At 38.7% G+C, this 24139-nt stretch overlaps 3 protein-coding genes across 3 annotated transcripts; 2 read left to right on the top strand and 1 right to left on the bottom strand.

Annotated features, from left to right (window-relative positions):
* Positions 1-2569: 2569 nt before the first annotated feature.
* LOC128700265 (uncharacterized) lies at positions 2570-5040 on the bottom strand. The gene is made up of 4 exons (XM_053793324.2): positions 4887-5040; positions 4512-4688; positions 4062-4174; positions 2570-2759 (listed from the first exon to the last, which is right to left on the bottom strand). Exons 1-4 carry the CDS (start codon positions 5023-5025, stop codon positions 2718-2720), a joined length of 471 nt encoding a protein of 156 aa, XP_053649299.1. The 5' UTR covers positions 5026-5040; the 3' UTR covers positions 2570-2717.
* A 2064-nt stretch (positions 5041-7104) lies between these two features.
* On the top strand, positions 7105-12939 carry LOC128700266 (uncharacterized). The gene is made up of 5 exons (XM_053793325.2): positions 7105-7141; positions 8670-8820; positions 9024-9200; positions 9538-9650; positions 11567-12939. The coding sequence occupies exons 2-5, from the start codon at positions 8688-8690 to the stop codon at positions 11606-11608; spliced, it is 465 nt and encodes a 154-aa protein (XP_053649300.2). The 5' UTR covers positions 7105-7141; positions 8670-8687; the 3' UTR covers positions 11609-12939.
* Positions 12940-18398: 5459 nt separating this feature from the next.
* On the top strand, positions 18399-23600 carry LOC128700267 (uncharacterized). The gene is made up of 5 exons (XM_053793326.2): positions 18399-18458; positions 20094-20238; positions 20437-20613; positions 20922-21034; positions 22282-23600. Exons 2-5 carry the CDS (start codon positions 20112-20114, stop codon positions 22321-22323), a joined length of 459 nt encoding a protein of 152 aa, XP_053649301.1. The 5' UTR covers positions 18399-18458; positions 20094-20111; the 3' UTR covers positions 22324-23600.
* The last annotated feature ends 539 nt before the right edge of the window (positions 23601-24139 follow it).

The following is a 24139-nucleotide window of genomic DNA, read 5'->3' as shown; positions in this document are numbered from 1 at the left end:
TATATATATATATATATATATATATATATATATATATATATATACGCGTCACTCCACACCAATTTAGAAATGTTGCCTCTGAAAGTCTTTACACACGGCTCAATTCTCAACTATTTGCGGTAAATATTGCGTGCGGGGGTAAACGTTGCTGGTTCAGCAAACATTGCATATGAAGCAAACATTTCGACGGCCACAGGGGTTAACGTTGTTACCTGTGCTAACCACGTGATGCCAGGTAACACCACACATGCGATGGCTACCAGCACAAACATCATGGAAGCTTTACCCATTCTAAGCTATTAAGACGTGCCTAGCATGAGCTGGTAAGCCTATTACTGTCTCCTATTCTTGATCTTACAAGCGGTCAAAATTACTGGTTTTATTGTGAGATATTTATCTAGTCAAATCATCACAAATATATAATTTGAAAGGCAATTCATTTCTACAGTGAGTCTCCGTGTGCCTTCAAACGTGTCAGCAGGTATATCCAAATGGAAAAGCTGAAGAAATCCAACTATTAGGAATAGTGTAACACCAAGATCAGTTGTACATGAATGCTATACAATACAGACAAGATTAAATTAGACACATGCAGTATCTGGGTATCTTTACTGTAGGCGTTTCGCCATCCAGTGGCTGTATGTCGCTGTGTTCGTGTTGTCGTGTCTTAGTTCTGACAGCTAAGCGGCATTTTTGTTAATGGAAGTTACTCCTTATGGAAGGATTGATTCAGATTTTTCAATCCAGAAATTTATTTTATATCTTGCACAGAATCTTCACGAGGTATGTGGAAAAAAGATCACAGATACATAAAATTAAATCTTTAAATAATTCGAAGATAACAGTGAAGTAGTATATAGCAGTTAGGATACTCCTCACTTCTGCCTACTATCAGTGGGCAGAAGTGACTGGAACAATACACAAATAACCCACAGATTGGAGAGAGAAGCTTACGACGACGTTTTGATCCAAATTGGACCATTTACAAGTGACTTGTAAATAATCCAAGTCGGACCGAAATGTCGTCATAAGCTTCTCTCTCTTTTGCACGGGTTATTTACGTATAATACTTTTATCACTTTGGCGAAGAATATCAGATGCACAAGTGTCATACTGGAATGGAAACGTGATTATCCGAGTGTGGGTTTTACCATGGGTCGGGTGGGAGGATCATCACTCTACTCAACGTCAATATTTTATCATACATGTGAGAACTTACTCACCAGGAAACTGAAGATGAATTAAGTTGCGACCTGTAACCCAACTTCCAACTTTGTAAGTGAACAACTTTGTTCAACGTTGAGCGATGGTTATAAGTGAACAAATTTGTTCATTTTTTGTGTAGTGATAATTCCTTGAATTGACGTTTGTATCACAGACCAAATTCATTTATTACACTGTACAGTGTAGTTATCAATATAAATATTATATACGAGAACTAATTACACAAAACACAGAATAAAAACAAAAATTTGCCAATTTATTTATTTTGCAGGTGAACAAGGGTGACTTATGCATGTATTGGTAATTGTTATGGAAGTACTGGTGACCATAAATGTGTGACAAAATATAATTTCACGCAGGATGAATACAACATTAACCGTAGTTATTGCTGGACAGCAGAATGTGCAGCCACCAGTCTGATGTTAATCTTTATTTTGGAGTCTGGTAAAGACATTGAGGAACTGCTGCTTGTGGTGTTATGTTTGGCAAATGTTGGCTGCTACTGTTGGTGCTATTGTTGTTGGTGCTGCTGTCGTTGATGTAGATTTTGTTTGTGCTGCTGTTGTTGCTGTAAATCTTGTTATTGTTGCTGTTTTTGGTGACGGTGCTGTTCCTTGTTGGTTTTGCTTCTACTGTTGGTGGTGCTGTTTTTGTTGATGATACTGTTGGTGGTGCTGCTTTTATTGGCTTTAAGTCTATCGTTCCTCTTTTCTTTCGTGGCGTCGTTTCAAAGTTTACATTGATATTTTAGTTAACAAATAACAGACAAAAAACATGTCAAACTAATGCTGTTATTTTGTTTGAGACTGCTGTAATATTGCTTCCTGTATTTTGTTGTTGTAGTTCTGCTCCCTGAATTTTGTTGTTGTTGTATTTATTACTTCTTCTGCCGGTGTTATGCTGTCTTTGTACACAGAAGAAATATCACAACATTATGGTAACTTCACTGAAGATGACAGAAAACGTGAGATGAAATAAAATTACTGGATGAGTGTGTGCATCTCTTGAGGATCTTCTGAGGAATGCTCAACGAGGATCTTCCGAGGAATGCTCAACGAGGATCTTCTGAGGAATGCTCAACGAGGATCTTCTGAGGAATGCTCAACGAGGATCTTCTGAGGAATGCTCAACGAGGATCTTCTGAGGAATGCTCAACGAGGATCTTTAGGATTTCTTAGGTAGATTTCTCAAGAATAGCAAAGTGACGCAGCTAATCAAGAAAGTATGTTCCACAAACCTTCCCAGGGAGCATCAGACAGCAAGCTTATAAGTTTGGCTGATGTTTCAACAGTTTGGCTGATGTTTCAACAGTTTGGCTGATGTTTCAACAGTTTGGCTGATGTTTCAACAGTTTGGCTGATGTTTCAACAGTTTGGCTGATGTTTCAACAGTTTGGCTGATGTTTCAACAGTTTGGCTGATGTTTCAACAGTTTGGCTGATGTTTCAACACAGTTTGGAAGAAGTTGAAACAGAGCTTGGCTGAAGTTTCTTGTTACTTGTTACTGCCAGCCAGACAGTTGCTCATCAACTGATTCTGTAAGTGAAAAACAACAAAACTGAATAACTTGTTCTAGACTTTGTTAGGGAGGTTAGGTTAGGTAAGGTTTGTTAATAAACAGAACAAGGGTTTCCTGACGCGGATCTTAGGCAGATGATGACTCACCGTTAGAGATTTTTGTGATCTGACCGAGACCTTCCGCTGGCTTACCGGTCCACCCCCTTTAAAAGTTATGGTTATAGTTGTAACCATTTAGTGTATTTCTTGTTATGGAAGTTAGACATTCTTGGGACCCGGGTTAAGGTCCCGGGCGGCGCACCATGTTTTTTGGTCAAGTTTTTATATAGGCCTGGCGTACATAATTTGTAATGCTGTACAATGGTCATGAGGGCACACATGTCATGAGCAAACCAACTACTGTAATACATATATAGATCTAACCCAGGTAGTTCTATATTATGATTCAAAGAACTATAATAAGTAAGTCAGAGGATGAATAAGACACATGTGCAACACCTGGACAGATGTATTCTGAACTTAAAGACACTCAGGTTTATGTGTTGTTAATAAACTTGTTCGTATTACATACCATTCATCTTATGATAAACGTCAGAAATTTTTCATTCTTCGTTGTTATTTAACCTACTTTCCAAATATTTGATATTTAGCCTCCCTGCTCTCAAAAAAAAGAAGCATAAGAATGTATATTTTTATGTCTATCACTGCTACTTTCTCCTCTTTCTCTTGGGAACGTGGCAGAATGAGCAATGGTAACAAGTGGGGCTCCTCAAGGACCAGTATTAAGGTTATTATTTTTTTGCTGATGTATGTAAATACGTCACACGAGGGGGGAGAACCCTGAGCTTCTCTTTGCAGAAACTAAATAATTTGAAGCTGACGAGCTGACAGCAGACTGGATAAAAGTACTGTTACTTCTACCACTACTGATGCTAATACTGATACTACTATTAATAATAATAAACTAATAATAATCATCATAATCAGAGTATACAAATGTAATAATAATAACAATAATAATAATAATAATAATAATAATAATATAAATACTAATATTACTGCTACCACTACTACTAATAATAATAATCGTAGTAAACAAATGTAATAATAATAATAATAATAATAATAATAATAATAATAATAATAATAATAATAATAATAATAATAATAATAATAATAATAATAATAATAATATAAATACTAATATTACTACTTCTAATCAAATGATCATAATAAACTATGATTAATAATAATAATATAATAAATACTATTATTTACTATTACTGGTACTACTACTAATAATTTTATAATAGGACTCACTACGTTGGTGTTGGTTGATAAGCAGTACAGCAGCTGCAGTGTCCTGTCACACACTGACTTTCTGTTGGTCTGTATTGCTGCTTCCACGACGGCTGCCAACGCTTTGTGGTGTCCTGTTACGAGAAAACTATGTAAGTACAGGTAGGTAGCGTGTCTCTCCATTACAGGAGGAAGGATCAAGCCTTCACTATCCATTGTACCGAATGATCTACACAGACGGAGGATCAAGCCTCCACTACCCCTTGTACCGACTGATCCACACAGACGGAGGATCAAGCCTCCACCACTCCTCGTGGTGGTTAGGTTAGGTTTGGGTAAGTAAGATTGGGTTTGGTTAAGTTAGGGTAAGTAAGATTAGGTTAGTGAAAGTTACAGTAAGCAAGGCAGTTTTTCCTGTGAGTCCTTGCTTGTGATTTTTATCCTATCATGGATAGTGGCGGTGGTACTTACCTCTAGCTGCTGCAGGAACATTAATGCCAGTCACTGACTGGAAACAGTCTGCTGAGGCGTTGATGATAGCTGGACCCTGAGCACCTTGTGTGATGATCACCTTACATTTCCTGAGGCTACTCTCCTGTGCGATACAGTCAGCATCTGTCAGTCCTAGATCACCACAAAACTTTTCCTCTGAAAGACGGTGCTTGTGAGAGATACAATGAGGGAGGCACAAGTCTAGAATAGTGTGAGGGAGAGGTGCAGAGCACAGAGAGGGAGATGTCTAGCCCACTGTATGGTGTGCTAACAACTATGGGAATCTACAATATGCAACGTGTCTGGTCTAACAATCATATGAATAATAACAATAGCCATGTAGTTGAAACTTACTGAGGGCATCCTTGATTCTTTGGCTGAGGCACTGCTCTAAGGGAAAACCCTGTGGGTAGTGAAGTTCATTTTGTGCTCCAGCACCTATGACCAGCACCACAAGCGTCGCAGTCAGGATTAGAGAAGTCAACTGCGTCATGATGGTTCACCAAGCACTCTGATGGAAGGGAAACAATTAGAGAGCAGAGTGGAGCATCCAGTGAGGAAAATCCCCAGGTAGCCTTGAAACACCTCATATCCACTCTGTGGACGGTAACACAAGAACATATAGATGCACAAAGAGCCTATACTAATAATAATAATAATAATAATAATAATAATAATAATAATAATAATAATAATAATAATAATAATAATAATAATAATAATAATAAAATAATAATAATAACAATAATTTATTTATTTATTTATTTATTTATTTATTATTATTTGGACATGATACATAGTTGTACAAAGAAATACAGTGGTTGAGTGCACATGCCAAAAGCCCCTTGTATCCAGAGCATTATGGGCAAGCCGGGGGTATGGTTTGGTAAGCAATGATATATTTAGTGGTAAAAATTACAGTAAACATATTACAGCATGAAGTACACATGAGTATTTCAAATAAGAAGCTTTATAGTTGTACAAATTTGTAGCATAATAATTTAAAATATTATCCGGTCAAATCGAATGAAATCAACGATTTGTAGTGTAGAAACAGGTCATATGGTCATTTGATGGATTACTGTGAATTCAAGAGAATGGGGTATTCTATTAGGTAATGTAATTGAAGAGCATATTTTGATAGGGTCACAGGTTATACATTTATGAGATACAGTTATTCAGTTTTTATTTAGTTGTGGGTGAGTAAGTGGCTTTTAAGAAGAGTCTTGAATTGATAAACAGACAGTATTTCTTTTATATTCACAGGTAATGAATTCCAAATTTTTCTGTCTTTTATGTGCACTGAGTTTTTACATAATGTGAACAAGAAGAAGAACAATAAGAAGAAAAAGCTCTCTGTCTGCCCACATTTTCTCTCTATTCTGTTTCCTCAGTTGTTCCCCTCTACGTCCTTTTCATTCACTTTATGGCTTAACAAAACAAAACAAAATAGATGAAAGCATGAAAAACATCACTACCTGGTAGCGGTCTAAGATGAACAGGTGGGCATGAATTTCGTCTCAGATGATCTGTGTTTTACTGAGTACTTGTGACAAGAACAGAGATGCTGAAGAGTCGATAATACGTGAATCTGCGTCACGTATTACCTCATCGAAAAACTGCGCTAGATAACACATGTTGTGACACCGTGTGTCACACTGGGTATAAACGATGAGGTACACCATGCGTCACACCGGGTGTACACGGTGTGGCACACATATCATGCCAAAACTCAACAGCAGAAACAAGGTTTATCGTCACTAGTAAAGAATCGCAGTGTACTGCATTTGTCCTTCCTTTTACATTATGTGAGAACTTTATTCTATTTCTCTCTAAGTTTTAAAGCTAAAAAAAAAATTCTAGCCTCAAAATTTACATTCGAAGCTTACCTATAATAAAGGTATATATATGTAAAGCTGCTAAATATGATTGGTAACTAATGCTCAGGATAACGCAAGAGAAGAGATATCCTCCTCACCTGTGTTCAGAGGTCGGAGGCTGAAGAGATGTGCATCTCTGGTGCTGGCTGGAAGGCTTTTATATAAGCCACAGAACCGGATTTTAACCCTCTGGAAGCTGCCGGGACACTTCGCGTCCTCGTCTATCTTGTCATTGAATTTTCCTTAATACATAGGTGTTTTTATCATAACCAATGTGTTTTTTCTTTTGTTAATATATGTCAGTCTTAGTAGAAACGTCATAATACTAATATTAAGTTACGAATTTTTTGAAGGTAAAAGACACATCCACTGATCAAGATATTTACTAAGGAAACATTAGGCAATAAATGGCTATTTCGGTCTTAATTAAGAGTGCTTAGAGCAAGCAGTATATATATATATATATATATATATATATATATATATATATATATATATATATATATATATATATATATATATATATATATATATATATATATATATATATATATATATATATATATATATATATATATATATATATATATATATATATATATATATATATATATATATATATATATATATATATATATATATATATAATCCGGTTCTGTGGCTTATATAAAAGCCTTCCAGCCAGCACCAGAGATGCACATCTCTTCAGCCTCCGACCTCTGAACACAGGTGAGGATTATTATAATCAAAAAGAAGCGCTAAGCCACAAGGACTATACAGCGCTGCAGGGCAGGAAGGAAGCGAGGACATCACACAGGTGAGGAGGATATCTCTTCTCTTGCGTTATCCTGAGCATTAGTTACCAATCATATTTAGCAGCTTTACATATATATGCCTTTATTATAGGTAAGCTTCGATTGTAAATTTTGAGGCTAGAATTTTTTTTTTTAGCTTTAAAACTTAGAAATAGAATAAAGTTCTCACATAATGTAAAAGGAAGGACAAATGCAGTACACTTCGATTCTTTACTAGTGACGATAAACCTTGTTTCTGCTGTTGAGTTTTGGCATGATATGTGTGCCACACCGTGTACACCCGGTGTGACGCATGGTGTGCCTCATCGTTTATACCCAGTGTGACACACGGTGTCACAACATGTGTTATCTAGCACAGTTTTTCGATGAGGTAATACGTGACGCAGATTCACGTATTATCGACTCTTCAGCATCTCTGTTCTTGTCACAAGTACTCAGTAAAACACAGATCATCTGAGACGAAATTCATGCCCACCTGTTCATCTTAGACAGCTACCAGGTAGTGATGTTTTTCATGCTTTCATCTATTTTGTTTTGTTTTGTTAAGCCATAAAGTGAATGAAAAGGACGTAGAGGGGAACAACTGAGGAAACACAGAATAGAGAGAAAATTTGGGGAGACAGAGAGCTTTTTCTTCTTCTTCTTTTTCTTCTTCTTCTTCTTCACATTATGTAAAAACTCAGTGCACATAAAAGACAGAAAAATTTGGAATTCATTACCTGTGAATATAAAAGAAATACTGTCTGTTTATCAATTCAAGACTCTTCTTAAAAGCCACTTACTCACCCACAACTAAATAAAAACTGAATAACTGTATCTCATAAATGTATAACCTGTGACCCTATCAAAATATGCTCTTCAATTACATTACCTAATAGAATACCCCATTCTCTTGAATTCACAGTAATCCATCAAATGACCATATGACCTGTTTCTGCACTACAAATCGTTGATTTCATTCGATTTGACCGGATAATATTTTAAATTATTATGCTACAAATTTGTACAACTATAAAGCTTCTTATTTGAAATACTCATGTGTACTTCATGCTGTAATATGTTTACTGTAATTTTTACCACTAATTATATCATTGCTTACCAAACCATACCACCGGCTTGCCCATAATGCTCTGGATACAAGGGGCTTTTGGCATGTGCACTCAACCACTGTATTTCTTTGTACAACTATGTATCATGTCCAAATAATAATAAATAAATAAATAAATAAACAAAAAAATTATTATTATTATTATTATTATTATTATTATTATTATTATTATTATTATTATTATTATTATTATTATTATTATTATAGGCTCTTTGTGCATCTATATGTTCTTGTGTTACCGTCCACAGAGTGGATATGAGGTGTTTCAAGGCTACCTGGGGATTTTCCTCACTGGATGCTCCACTCTGCTCTCTAATTGTTTCCCTTCCATCAGAGTGCTTGGTGAACCATCATGACGCAGTTGACTTCTCTAATCCTGACGCTTATGGTGCTGGTCATAGGTGCTGGAGCACAAAGTGAACTTCACTACCCACAGGGTTTTCCCTTAGAGCAGTGTCTCAGCCAAAGAATCAAGGATGCCCTCAGTAAGTTTCCACTACAAGGCTATTGTTATTATTCATATGATTGTTAGACCAGACACGTTGCATATTTTAGATTCTCATAGTTGTTAGCACACCATACAGTGGGCTAGACATCTCCCTCTCCGTGCTCTGCACCTCTCCCTCACACTACTCCAGACTTGTGTCTCCCTCAATGTATCTCTCACAAGCACCGTCTTTCACTGCAGAGGAAAAGTTTTGTGGTGATTTAGGACTGACAGATGCTGACTGTATCGCACAGGAAAGTGGGCTCAGGAAATGTAAGGTGATCATCACACAAGGTGCTCAGGGTCCAGCTATCATCAACGCCTCAGCAGACTGTTTCCAGTCGGTGACTGGTATTAATGTTCCTGCAGCAGCTAGAGGTAAGTACCACCGCCACTATCCATGATAGGATAAAAATCACAAGCAAGGACTCACAGGAAAAATTGCCTTGCTTACTGTAACTTTCACTAACCTAATCTTACTTACCCTAACTTAACCAAATCCAATCTTGCTTACCCAAACCTAACCTAACCACCACGAGGAGTGGTGGAGGCTTGATCCTCCGTCTGTGTGGATCAGTCGGTACAAAGGGTAGTGGAGGCTTGATCCTCCGTCTGTGTAGATCATTCGGTACAATGGATAGTGAAGGCTTGATCCTTCCTCCTGTAATGGAGAGACACGCTACCTACCTGTACTTACATAGTTTTCTCGTAACAGGACACCACAAAGCGTTGGCAGCCGTCGTGGAAGCAGCAATACAGACCAACAGAAAGTCAGTGTGTGACAGGACACTGCAGCTGCTGTACTGCTTATCAACCAACACCAACGTAGTGAGTCCTATTATAAAATTATTAGTAGTAGTACCAGTAATTACCTGGAGTTTACCTGGAGAGAGTTTCGGGGGTCAACGCCCCCGCGGCCCGGTCTGTGACCAGGCCTCCTGGTGGATCAGCGCCTGATCAACCAGGCTGTTGCTGCTGGCTGCACGCAAACCAACGTACGAGCCACAGCCCGGCTGATCAGGAACTGTCTTTAGGTGCTTGTCCAGTGCCAGCTTGAAGACTGCCAGGGGTCTGTTGGTAATCCCCCTTATGTGTGCTGGGAGGCAGTTGAACAGTCTCGGGCCCCTGACACTTATTGTATGGTCTCTTAACGTGCTAGTGACACCCCTGCTTTTCATTGGGGGGATGGTGCATCGTCTGCCAAGTCTTTTGCTTTCGTAGTGAGTGATTTTCGTGTGCAAGTTTGGTACTAGTCCCTCTAGGATTTTCCAGGTGTATATAATCATGTATCTCTCCCTCCTGCGTTCCAGGGAATACAGGTTTAGAAACCTCAAGCGCTCCCAGTAATTGAGGTGTTTTATCTCCGTTATGCGCGCCGTGAAAGTTCTCTGTACATTTTCTAGGTCGGCAATTTCACCTGCCTTGAAAGGTGCTGTTAGAGTGCAGCAATATTCCAGCCTAGATAGAATAGTAAATAATAGTATTTATTATTATATTATTATTATTAATCATAGTTTATTATGATCATTTGATAAGAAGTAGTAATATTAGTATTTATATTATTATTATTATTATTATTATTATTATTATTATTATTATTATTATTATTATTATTATTATTATTATTATTATTATTATTATTATTATTATTATTACATTTGTTTACTACGATTGTTATTATTATTAGTAGTAGTAGCAGTAATATTAGTATTTATATTATTATTATTATTATTATTATTATTATTATTACATTTGTTTACTCTGATTATGATGATTATTATTAGTTTATTATTATTAATAGTAGTATCAGTATTAGCATCAGTAGTGGTAGAAGTAACTACTTTTATCCAGTCTGCTGTCAGCTCGTCAGCTTCAAATTATTTACTTTCTGCAAAGAGAAGCTCAGGGTTCTCCCCCCTCGTGTGACGTATTTACATACATCAGCAAAAAAATAATAACCTTAATACTGGTCCTTGAGGAGCCCCACTTGTTACCATTGCTCATTCTGCCACGTTCCCAAGAGAAAGAGGAGAAAGTAGCAGTGATAGACATAAAAATATACATTCTTATGCTTCTTTTTTTTTGAGAGCAGGGAGGCTAAATATCAAATATTTGGAAAGTAGGTTAAATAACAACGAAGAATGAAAAATATCTGACGTTTATCATAAGATGAATGGTATGTAATACGAACAAGTTTATTAACAACACATAAACCTGAGTGTCTTTAAGTTCAGAATACATCTGTCCAGGTGTTGCACATGTGTCTTATTCATCCTCTGACTTACTTATTATAGTTTCAAGATGGGACGTTCTTTGAATCATAATATAGAACTACCTGGGTTAGATCTATATATGTATTACAGTAGTTGGTTTGCTCATGACATGTGTGCCCTCATGACCATTGTACAGCATTACAAATTATGTACGCCAGGCCTATATAAAAACTTGACCAAAAAACATGGTGCGCGGCCCGGGACCTTAACCCGGGTCCCAAGAATGTCTAACTTCCATAACAAGAAATACACTAAATGGTTACAACTATAACCATAATTTTTAAAGGGGGTGGACCGGTAAGCCAGCGGAAGGTCTCGGTCAGATCACAAAAATTTCTAACGGTGAGTCATCATCTGCCTTAGACCCGCGTCAGGAAACACTTGTCCTGTTTATTAACAAACCTTACCTAACCTAACCTCCCTAACAAAGTCTAGAGCAAGTTATTCAGTTTTGTTGTTTTTCACTTACAGAATCAGTTGATGAGCAACTGTCTGGCTGGCAGTAACAAGTAACAAGAAACTTCAGCCAAGCTCTGTTTCAACTTCTTCCAAACTGTGTTGAAACATCAGCCAAACTGTTGAAACATCAGCCAAACTGTTGAAACATCAGCCAAACTGTTGAAACATCTGCCAAACTTACAAGCTTGCTGTCTGATGCTCCCTGGGAAGGTTTGTGGAACATACTTTCTTGATTAGCTTCGTCACTTTGCTATTCTTGAGAAATCTACCTAAGAAATCCTAAAGATCCTCGTTGAGCATTCCTCAGAAGATCCTCGTTGAGCATTCCTCAGAAGATCCTCGTTGAGCATTCCTCAGAAGATCCTCGTTGAGCATTCCTCAGAAGATCCTCGTTGAGCATTCCTCAGAAGATCCTCAAGAGATGCACACACTCATCCAGTAATTTTATTTCATCTCACGTTTTCTGTCATCTTCAGTGAAGTTACCATAATGTTGTGATATTTCTTCTGTGTACAAAGACAGCATAACACCGGCAGAAGAAGTAATAAATACAACAACAACAAAATTCAGGAAGCAGAACTACAACAACAAAATACAGGAAGCAATATTACAGCAGTCTCAAACAAAATAACAGCATTAGTTTGACATGTTTTTTGTCTGTTATTTGTTAACTAAAATATCAATGTAAACTTTGAAACGACGCCACGAAAGAAAAGAGGAACGATAGACTTAAAGCCAATAAAAGCAGCACCACCAACAGTATCATCAACAAAAACAGCACCACCAACAGTATCATCAACAAAAACAGCACCACCAACAGTATCATCAACAAAAACAGCACCACCAACAGTATCATCAACAAAAACAGCACCACCAACAGTATCATCAACAAAAACAGCACCACCAACAGTATCATCAACAAAAACAGCACCACCAACAGTATCATCAACAAAAACAGCACCACCAACAGTATCATCAACAAAAACAGCACCACCAACAGTAGCAGCAAAACCAACAAGGAACAGCACCGTCACCAAAAACAGCAACAACAACAAAATTTGCAGCAACAACATCAGCACCAACAAAATCTACATCAACGACAGCAGCACCAACAACAATAGTACCAACAGCAGCAGCCAACATTTGCCAAACATAACACCACAAGGAGCAGTTCCTCAATGTCTTTACCAGACTCCAAAATGATGATTAACATCAGACTGGTGGCTGCACATTCTGCTGTCCAGCAATAACTACGGTTAATATTGTATTCATTCTGTATGAAATTATATTTTGTCACACATTTATGGTCACCAGTACATGCATAACAGTCACCAGTATATGCATAAGTCTCCCTTGTTTACCTGCATAATAAATAAATTTGCAAATTTTTGTTTTTATTTCCAATATTCTGTGTTTTGTGTAATTAGTCCCCATATATACTATTTAATAAATGCACTTAGTTTGTGATACAAACATCAATTCAAAGAATTATCGCTACATAAAAAAATGGACAAATTTGTTCACTTATAACCATCGCTCAACGTTGAACAAAGTTGGAAGTTGAGTCACGGGTCGCAACTTAATTCATCTTCAGTTTCCGGTGATTAAGTTCTCACATGTATGATAAAATATTGACGTTGAGTAGAGTGATGATCCTCCCACCCGACCCATGGTAAAACCCACACTCGGATAATCACGTTTCCATTCCAGTATGACACTTGTGCATCTGATATTCTTCGCCAAAGTGATGTAATGATTAGGATGAGCCGGATAAATTATACACAAATAACCCGCACGTAGGAGAGAGAGCTTATGACTACGTGTCAGTCTGACTTGGATCATTGATAAGTCACACCATGGTCCAAGTCGGATCGAAACGTCGTCATAATCTTCTCTCTCCCATTTTCGGGTTATTTATGTATTGTTCCAGTCACAGTATTGTACCTTTTAGTTCTTCGAAAGTATTATATTACTGATAATAGTCAGAAGTGAGTATTATCCTAACTGCTGTGCACTACTTCACTCTTAGCATCGAAGTATTTAAAAATTTAATTTTATGTATCTGTGATCTATTTTCTACACACCTCATGAATCTGTGCAAGATACAAAAGAAATTTCTGGGTCGAAAAATTTTAATCTGTCCTTCCTTAAGGAGTAACTGAAAGTTACAGCAATAAATAGCCGAGTTCTTGATTCTGGAAGTGAATAACTTACTTATTTTACCAAAAATGCCGCTTGGCCGGCAGAACTAAGATAGGACAACACGAACACAGCGACAAAAATACAAGGACTATAACAGAAACAAAAATAAAATTACTATAAAACTGCGTCACGATGACGGAAGCTCTCAGACAGCTCGTCCGAAAACATACCCTTTGTAAGTGGCAAGTTCAATTATTTCCTTCTCGAAGTGTATATAAATATCATCCTCTCCGCCGCTGCACATCCTCTAGCAAGTCATCTATCTATTATTCTCTGTACAAATTATCTATTCACTAGCCTCTGTACTGTACCTTCTCACTGTTGGTGAGTTTTACAATACTGTTCACAAGTCTCCTTTCAACCATACGTTCCAGAAAGTTTCCTAGAGAGCTGGTAAATACATCCTAGAATAGATAAATCATCCATTTGTCACACAGGTATATACACCGAGAGTTGTATGTCTCTGTGTTGTACACTGAAAGTCTGCTTCAATCACTATAACTGGGATTAAAATATCAGGTTTTGTGCAGCCTTTATGACCCTCCTTTGATCTATAGGCTTTAAACCCGTTAATCAATTCATCTATCAGAAACTTCCAGCACTAGTTTGTTCTCGTGATGGCTAGCCCAGATGAGCTCAAGAAATTTGTAGATCATCACTCTGATACAATAAACTGATGAATGCAATGAATCTTGTGTGATTACTTATTTGTAGTGACAAGAACACAATTATGCTGGAAGTGTCCCGTCTTCTGTGTTTGTGATACAGATTTATATGACAGTTATTATTATTATTATTATTAGTAGTAGTAGTAGTAGCAGTAGTAGTAGAAGTAGTAGTAGTAGTAGTAGTAGTAGTAGTAGTAGTAGTAGTAGTAGTAGTAGTAGTAGTAGTAGTAGTAGTAGTAGTAGTAGTAGTAGTAGTAGTAATAATAATAATAATCTTCATTTCTACATGTACGTAATAATAAACAAACACAAAGAAATATATTTTTTGTTGTTAACCTTATAACCTTACTCTTTCCTATATTTACTTTTAATTTTCTTCTTTTACATACCCTACCAAACTCATCCACCAACCTCTGTAACTTCTCCTCAGAATCTCCCAAAAGCACAGTGTCATCAGCAAAGAGTAGCTGTGACAACTCACACTTTGTGGTTGATTCTTTATCTTTTAACCCCAGACCGGGCCGCGGGGGCGTTGACCCCCGAAACTCTCTCCAGGTAAAATCTCTCTCCAGGTAAACACCTCTTGTCAAGACCCTCGCATTTACTTCTCTTACAATCCCATCTATAAATATATTGAACAACCATGATGACATCACACATCCTTGTCTAAGGTCTACTTTTTACTGGGAAATAATCTCCCTCTTTCCTACATACTCTAACCTGAGCCTCACTATCCTCGTAAAAACTCTCCACTGTTTTCAGTAACCTACCTCATATTCCATACATTTGAAACATCTGCCATATTGCCCTCCTATCCACCCTGTCATACGCCTTTTCCAAATCCATAAATGCCACAAAAGACTCTTTACCCTTATCTAAATACTGTTCACCTATATGTCTCACTGTAAACACCTGGTCCATACACCCCCTACCTTTCCTAAAGCTTCCTTGCTTATCTGCTATCCTACTCTCCGTCTTACTCTTAATTCTTTCAATAATAATTCTACCATACACTTTACCAAGTATGCTCAACAAACTTATTTCCCTATAATTATTGCACTCTCTTTTATCCCTTTTGCCTTAATACAAAGGAACTACACACGCTCTCTACCAATCCCTAGGTACCTTACCCTCTTCCATACATTTATTAAATAATTGCACCAACCACTCCAAAACTATATCCCCACCTGCTTTTAACATTTCTATCTTCATCCCATCAATCCCAGCTGCCTTATCCCCTTTCATTTTGCCTACTGCCTCACGAACTTCCCCCACACTCACAACTGGCTCTTCCGCATTCCTACAAGATGTTATTCCTCCTTGCCCTATACACGAAATCACAGCTTCCCTATCTTCATCAACATTTAACAATTCCTCAAAATATTCCCTCCATCTTCCCGATACCTCTAACTCCCTATCTAATAAGTCTCCTCTCCTATTTTAAATTGTGAAATCCATTAGTTCCCTAGGCTTTCTCACCTTATTAATCTCACTCTAAAGCTTTTTCTTATTTTTCAACAAAATTTGTTGATAACATCTCACTCACTCTCTCATTTGCTCTCTTTTTACATTGCTTCACCACTCACTTAACCTCTCTTTTTCTCTCCATATACTCCTCCCTCCATGCATCACTTCTACCTTGTAAAAACCTCTCATATAATATTTTTTTCTCTTACTACTCTCTTTAAATCATCATTCCACCAATCGCTCTTCCCTCCGTCACCCACTTTCCTGTAACCACAAACTTCTGCTGAACACTAACTCTAACACTACATTCTTAAACCTACCCCATACATCTTCGACCCCATTGCCTATACTCTCATTTGCCCATCTATCCTCCAATAGTTATTTATATCTTACCCTAACAGCCTCCTCCTTTAGTTTATAAACCTTCACCTCTCTCTTACTTGCTGCTTCTATTTTCCTTGTGTCCCATCTGTATATATGCAGAACAACCATTGTGGAAAATAGTGAAATTCCAAGCGCTGTCGTGACTTCTCACATTATCAAGGAGTCTGTGGAGACTAAAAAACTTTGTCCGTGGAAGCAAAGAAGGGAATATATGAGAGTATAGTTATACCAACACTCTTGTATGGGTGTGAAGCATAGGTGATGAATGTTGCAACGAGGAGAAGGCTGGAGGCAGTGGAGATGTCATGTCTGAGGGCAATGTGTGGTGTGAATATAATGCAGAGAATTCGTAGTTTGGAAATTAGGAGAAGGTATGGGATCACCAAAATTATTATCTAGAGGGCTGAGGAGGAGTTGTTCAGGTGGTTCGGACATGTAGAGAGAATGGAACAAAACAGAATGACTTCGAGAGTGTATAAATCTGTAGTGAAGGCGGGGTTGGGGTAGACCTAGGAAAGGTTAGAGGGAGGGGGTAAAGGAGGTTTCGTGTGCGAGGGGCTTGGACTTCCAGCAAGTATGCGTGAGCGTATTTGATAGGAGTGAATTGAGACAAATGGTTTTTAATACTTGATGTGCTATTGGAGTGTGAGCAAGGTAACATTTATGAAGGGATTCAAGGAAACCGGCAGGCCGGACTTGAGTCCTGGAGATGGGAAGTACAGTGCCTGCACTTTAAAGGAGGGGTGTTAATGTTGCAGTTTTATAACTTCTGGCAAGACAGTGATGGAGTGAATGATAATGAAAGTTTTTCTTTTTCGGTCCACCCTGCCTTGGTGGGAATCGGCCGATGTGCTAAAAAAATAATATATAAATAAAACATAAACAGGAACGTGAAGGAAATAAATGGTATAAAATGCCGACACAATGGAAAAACAAACACATAAGCAGTATGATGTGATTCTTTATTGACAACGTTTAGCCCACACAGTGGATTTTATCAAGTCACAAACAGATGTACCTGGGTGGAAGGTACGTGAGTATTTATAGGATGGAGTCAGGTGGAGAATGCTGGGTAGGTTGGATCTGATAAGGACCTGCACGGGACTGGCGGGTGCGTATGTAGTTACACAATACACAAAAAGAGATAAGTGATTCCAGGATTCTGCGGTATTGTTTTCTTCTTTGGCGATAAGTCTTGCATTTCTGTAGTCGATTAAATGATTGTGTGAATTTCGGTGTTGAACACAGGCATTCCTTAAATCGTCCGATATGCGTGCGTACTGGTGTTCTGAAATACGTGTTTGGAGTTCTCTGGATGTTTCTCCCACATATAATTTGCTACAGTCATTACAAGGAATTATGTATACCCCTGCAGAGAACTAAAGCTTATCCTGTCCATTACTGGTAATGTCCTTGATGGTGGTGGATGTGGAGGTAGATCCTTGGAATGAGGTATTGGAAAAGATGTTGGAAACGTGTTTGGCAATGGAGTTGGTGGGGAGGACTATGTATCTCCTCTCGGCAGTGTCTTCTCTGAGTGAGTTAAAGATGTTATATGCGTGTTGTCTGCAGTCTTTAATGAAGTGACGAGGATAGTGAAGTTTAGAAAATACTTGTTCAATTACAGAGCATTCTTCGTCGAGGAACACATTGTGTGCTCTCCGAACACACACACACACACACACAGGGGCCAGGAGCTTGGACTCGACCCCTGCAACCTCAATTAGGTGAGTACTAGGTGAGTACACACACACACACACACACACACACACACACACACACACACACACACACACACACACATATATATATATATATATATATATATATATATATATATATATATATATACACATACATACATATATTATAATTAGCTACTGTTTACGAAATATTTCCTTGGTAAATATCTTGATTAGTAGATGCGTGTCTTCTTCCTTCAAAAATTCGTAACTTATTATTAGTGTTGGGAAGTTCCTACCAAGAATGAAACATTAACAAAGAAATACATTGGTGAGGATAAACACGCATATGTATTAAAGAAAATTCAAGGACAAGAAAGACGAAGTCGGCAGAGTCCTGGCAGCTCCAGAGACCTAAGATCCGGTTTCGAAGCTTATATAATAGCCTGTCAGCCACCCCGAGAAATACACATCTCTTCACCCTCCGACCTCTGAACACAGGTAAGATCTCTCTTGTGTTATGCTGAGCACTGTTTGCCTATAATGTTTAGCAGCGACTTAGAGCTTTGCAGATATATGATTTTATTATAGGTAAGCTTTACTTGTAAATTTTAAGTCCAGAAATGTGGTTTTTAGCTTTACTTAAGCATAAATACAGGACACTCCCATTCTTTACTGATTACGTTAAACCTTGTTTCTGCAGGTGAGTTGTGGAATATGTGTGCCACACCGTTTACACACGGTGTGGCACACGGTGTGCCACAGCCTGTGTTATCTAGCGCAGTTTTTTGATGACGTAACATGACGTGTTGCTACGTCAACGTGACGCAGTTCCACGTATTATCGATTCTTGTCATAAGTAGTCAGTAATAAACAGACCATCTGAGACTAAATTTGTACCCACCTGGTCATCTGTACCCACCTGGTCATCTGTACTAACCTGGTCATCTGTACCAACCTGGTCATCTGTACCCACCTGGTCATCTGTACCCACCTGGTCATCTGTACCCACCTGGTCACCTGTACCCACCTGGTCATCTGTACCCACCTGGTCATGTGTACCCACCTGGTCACCTGTACCCACCTGGTCATCTGCACCCACCTGATCATCTGTACCCACCTGGTCGTCTGTACTCACCTGGTCATCTGTACCCACCTGGTCATCCGTACCCACCTGGTCATCTGTCCCCACCTGGTCATCCGTACCCACCTGGTCATCTGTCCCCACCTGGTCATCCGTACCCACCTGGTCATCCGTACCCACCTTGTCATCTGTACCCACCTTGTCATCTGTACCCACCTGGTCATCTGTACCCACCTGGTCATCCGTACCCACCTGGTCATCCGTACCCACCTGGTCATCTGTACCCACCTGGCCATCTGTACCCACCTGGTCATCTGTACCCACCTGGTCATCTGTACCCACCTGGTCATCTGTACCCACCTGGTCATCCGTACCCACCTGGTCATCCGTACCCACCTGGTCATCCGTACCCACCTGGTCATCTGTACCCACCTTGTCATCTGTACCCACCTGGTCATCTGTACCCACCTGGTCATCTGTACCCACCTGGTCATCTGTACCCACCTGGTCATCCGTACCCACCTGGTCATCTGTACCCACCTGGTCATCTGTACCCACCTGGTCATCTGTACCCACCTGGTCATCTGTACCCACCTGGTCATCTTAGACCACCACCCAGTGATCTTTTTTAAGCTTTCATCTATTTTGTTCTGTTTTGTTTTGCTAAGTTTTAAAGTGAATGGAAAGAACATGGAGAGAACAATTGAGGAAACACAGAAAAGAGAAAATGTTCTGGGGAGACAAAAATGTTTTTTTTTAATTCTCTTCTTCTTCTTCTTCTTCTTCTTCTTCTTATTATTATTATTATTATTATTATTATTATTATTATTATTATTATTATTATTATTATTATTATTATTATTATTATTATTATTATTTTGTGTATCGGTTTTTGCGCTGCCGTCCGCAGAATGGATGTGAGGTGGAAAATCTAAAAAAAAAATAATTATTATTATTCAGCTCATGGTGTGTCTCCGCAGGCGCTTCAAGGCTACCTGGGGATTGTCCTCACTGGATGTTCCATCATGCTCTCATTGCTTCCCTTCCATCAGCGTGCTGGGTGCGCCGTCATGACTTCTCTAATCCTGACTGCGACGCTGCTGGTGCTGGTCGTAGGCGCTGGAGCACAAGATCGTAACTTCGGAGAGAGTTTCCCCTTAGAGCAGTGCCTCAGCGAGAGGGTCAAGGATGCCCTCAGTAAGTTTTAGCTACAGGGCTATTTTTATTATTCACTAGACTGTTAGATCAGACACGATGTATATTGTAGATTTTCCTAGTTTATAGCACACCATACAATAAGCTAGACATCTCCCTTACTGTGGGCTACACCTCCCCCTCACTCTAGACTTGTGCCTCCCTCACTGTATCTCACACAAGCACCGTCTTTCACTGCAGAGGTAAAGTTGTGTGGTGATCTAGGACTGGCGAATGCTGACTGTATCGCACAGGAGGGTCGGATCAGGAAATGTCAGCAGACCATCATGCAAGGTGCTCAGGGCCCAGCTATCATCAACGCCTCAGCAGACTGTTTCCAGTCGGTGACTGGCATTAATATTCCTGCAGCAGCTAGAGGTAAGTACCACCGCCACTATCCATGCTAGGATAAAAATCACAAGCAAGGACTCACAATGAAAAATAACCTATCCTACTGCAACTTTCACTAACCAAATCTTACTTACCCTAACTTAACCAAACCCAATCTTACTTACCCAAACTTAACCTAATCTCATTTGTTCTGACTTAAGCTAACCACCACGAGGAGTGGTGGAGGCTTGATCCTCCGTCTGTGTGGATCATTCAGTACAAGGGGTAGTTGAGGCTTAATCCTGTAATGGAGAGACACGCTGCCTACCTGTACTAACATAATGTTCTCTTGACAGCGGACCCCAGAGCGTTTACAGCCATCGTGGAGGAAGCATTGCAGACCAACCGACGATCAGTGTGTGGTAACACACTGCGGCTACTGACCTGCTTCTCAGCAGCCACCAACATAGTGAGTCCTATTATACAATTATTATCAGTAGTAGTAGTATTTATTTTTAAAAATTATTAGTTTTCTAATAGTATTATTATTAGTAGTAGTAGTAATAGTAGTATATATTATTTTTAGTATTATTATTAGTGTTATTCTTATTCATATTCATATTAGTAGTAGTAGTAGTAGTAGTAGTAGTAGTAGTAGTAGTAGTAGTAGTAGTAGTAGTAGTAGTGGTAGTAGTAGTAGTAGTAGTAGTAGTAGTAGTAGCAGTAGTAGCAGTAACAGCAGCAGCAGCAGCAGCAGCAGCAGCAGCAGTAGCAGCAGCAGTAGCAGTATCAGTAGTGGTAGAAGTAACAGTACTTTTATCCAGTCTGCTGTCAGCTCGTCAGCTTCAAATTATTTAGTTTCTGCAAAGAGAAGCTCAGGGTTCTTCCCCCTCGTATGACGTATTTACATACATCAGCAAAAAAATAATAACCTTAATACTGGTCCTTGAGGAGCCCCACTTGTTACCATTGCTCATTCTGCCACGTTCCCAAGAGAAAGAGGAGAAAGTAGCAGTGATAGACATAAAAATATACATTCTTATGCTTCTTTTTTTTGAGAGCAGGGAGGCTAAATATCAAATATTTGGAAAGTAGGTTAAATAACAACGAAGAATGAAAAATTTCTGACGTTTATCATAAGATGAATGGTATGTAATACGAACAAGTTTATTAACAACACATAAACCTGAGTGTCTTTAAGTTCAGAATACATCTGTCCAGGTGTTGCACATGTGTCTTATTCATCCTCTGACTTACTTATTATAGTTTCAAGATTGGACGTTCTTTGAATCATAATATAGAACTACCTGGGTTAGATCTATATATGTATTACAGTAGTTGGTTTGCTCATGACATGTGTGCCCTCATGACCATTGTACAGCATTACAAATTATGTACGCCAGGCCTATATAAAAACTTGACCAAAAAACATGGTGCGCCGCCCGGGACCTTAACCCGGGTCCCAAGAATGTCTAACTTCCATAACAAGAAATACACTAAATGGTTACAACTATAACCATAATTGTTAAAGGGGGTGGACCGGTAAGCCAGCGGAAGGTCTCGGTCAGATCACAAAAATCTCTAACGGTGAGTCATCATCTGCCTAAGACCCGCGTCAGGAAACACTTGTCTTGTTTATTAACAAACCTTACCTAACCTAACCTCCCTAGCAAAGTCTAGAGCAATTTATTCAGTTTTGTTGTTTTTCACTTACAGAATCAGTTGATGAGCAACTGTCTGGCTGGCAGTAACAAGTAACAAGAAACTTCAGCCAAGCTCTGTTTCAACTTCTTCCAAACTGTGTTGAAACGTCAGCCAAACTGTTGAAACATCAGCCAAACTGTTGAAACATCAGCCAAACTGTTGAAACATCAGCCAGACTGTTGAAACATCAGCCAAACTGCTGAAACATCAGCCGAACTGCTGAAACATCAGCCAAACTGCTGAAACATCAGCCAAACTGTTGAAACATCAGCCAAACTGCTGAAACATCAGCCAAACTGTTGAAACATCAGCCAAACTTATAATCTTGCTGTCTGATGCTCCCTGGGAAGGTTTGTGGAAATTTCCTAACATACTTTCTTGATTAGCTGCGTCACTTTGCTATTCTCTAGGAATCTACCTAAGAAATCCTAAAGATCCTCGTTGCGCATTCTTCAGAAGATCCTCGTTGAGCATTCCTCAGAAGATCCTCGTTGAGCATTCCTCAGAAGATCCTCGTTGAGCATTCCTCAGAAGATCCTCAAATGATGCAAGTACTCACGCAGTCGTTTTATTTCGGATCACATTTTCTACAATCTTCAGTGAAGTTAACATGATTTTTGTAATATTTCTTCTCGATACAAAGACAGCATAACACCGACAGGAGAAGTAATAAATACAACAACAACAAAATTCAGGAAGCACAAATACAACTACAAATTCAGGAAGCAATAATACAACAACAAAATACAGGAAGCAATACTTCAACAGTCTCAAACAAAATAACAGCACTAGTTTAACATCTTTCTTGTCTGTTATTTGTTAACTAAAATATTAATGTAAACTTAGAAACGACGCCACGAAAGAAAAGAGCAACAGTAGACTTAAAGCCAATAAAAGCAGCACCACCAAGAGCACCACCACCAACAGTACCACCACAACAACAGCACCAACAACAGCAACACAAGGAACAGCACCGTCACCAAAAACAGCAGCACCAACAAAATCTACATCAACGACAGCAGCACCAACAACAATAGCACCAACAGCAGCAGAAAGCATTAGCAACAGATACGCCAAACATAACAGCACAAGCAGCAGTTTTTCACTGTCTACCAGTCTCCAGAATAAAGATTAACATCAGACTGGTGGCTGCACATTCTGCTGTCCAGCAATCACTACGATTAATGTTGTATTCATCCTGTGTGAAATTATATTCTGTCACACATTTACGGTCACCAGTACATGCATAACAGTCACCAGTACATTCATAACAGTCACCAGTATATGCATAAGTCTCCCTTGTTTACCTGCATAATAAATAAATTTGCAAATTTTTGTTTTTATTTCCAGTATTCTGTGTTTTGTGTAATTAGTCCCCATATATAATATTTAATAAATGCACTTAGTTTGTGATACAAACATAAATTCAAAGAATTATCGCTACATAAAAAATGAACAAATTTGTTCACTTATAACCATCGCTCAACGTTGAACAAAGTTGGAAGTTGAGTCGCGGGTTGCAACTTAATTCATCTTCAGTTTCCTGGTGAGTAAGTTCTCACATGTATGATAAAATATTGACGTTGAGTAGAGTGATGATCCTCCCACCCGACCCATGGTAAAACTCGCACTCGGATAATCACGTTTCCATTCCAGTATGACACTTGTGCATCTGATATTCTTCGCCAAAGTGTTAAAAGTATTATACGTAAATAACCCGTGCAAAAGAGAGAGAAGCTTATGACGACATTTCGTTCCGACTTGGATCATTTACAAGTCACTTGTAAATGGTCCAAGTCGGATCAAAACGTCGTCGTAAGCTTCTCTCTCCATACACAAATAACCCGCACATAAAAGAGAGAAGCTTACG

Source organism: Cherax quadricarinatus, chromosome 71 (genome assembly GCF_038502225.1).
Source record: "Cherax quadricarinatus isolate ZL_2023a chromosome 71, ASM3850222v1, whole genome shotgun sequence".
NCBI classification, from domain to species: Eukaryota; Metazoa; Arthropoda; class Malacostraca; order Decapoda; family Parastacidae; genus Cherax; species Cherax quadricarinatus.
Note: the sequence above shows the minus strand (reverse complement) of the source record. Positions and strands in the feature narration are given on the sequence as shown.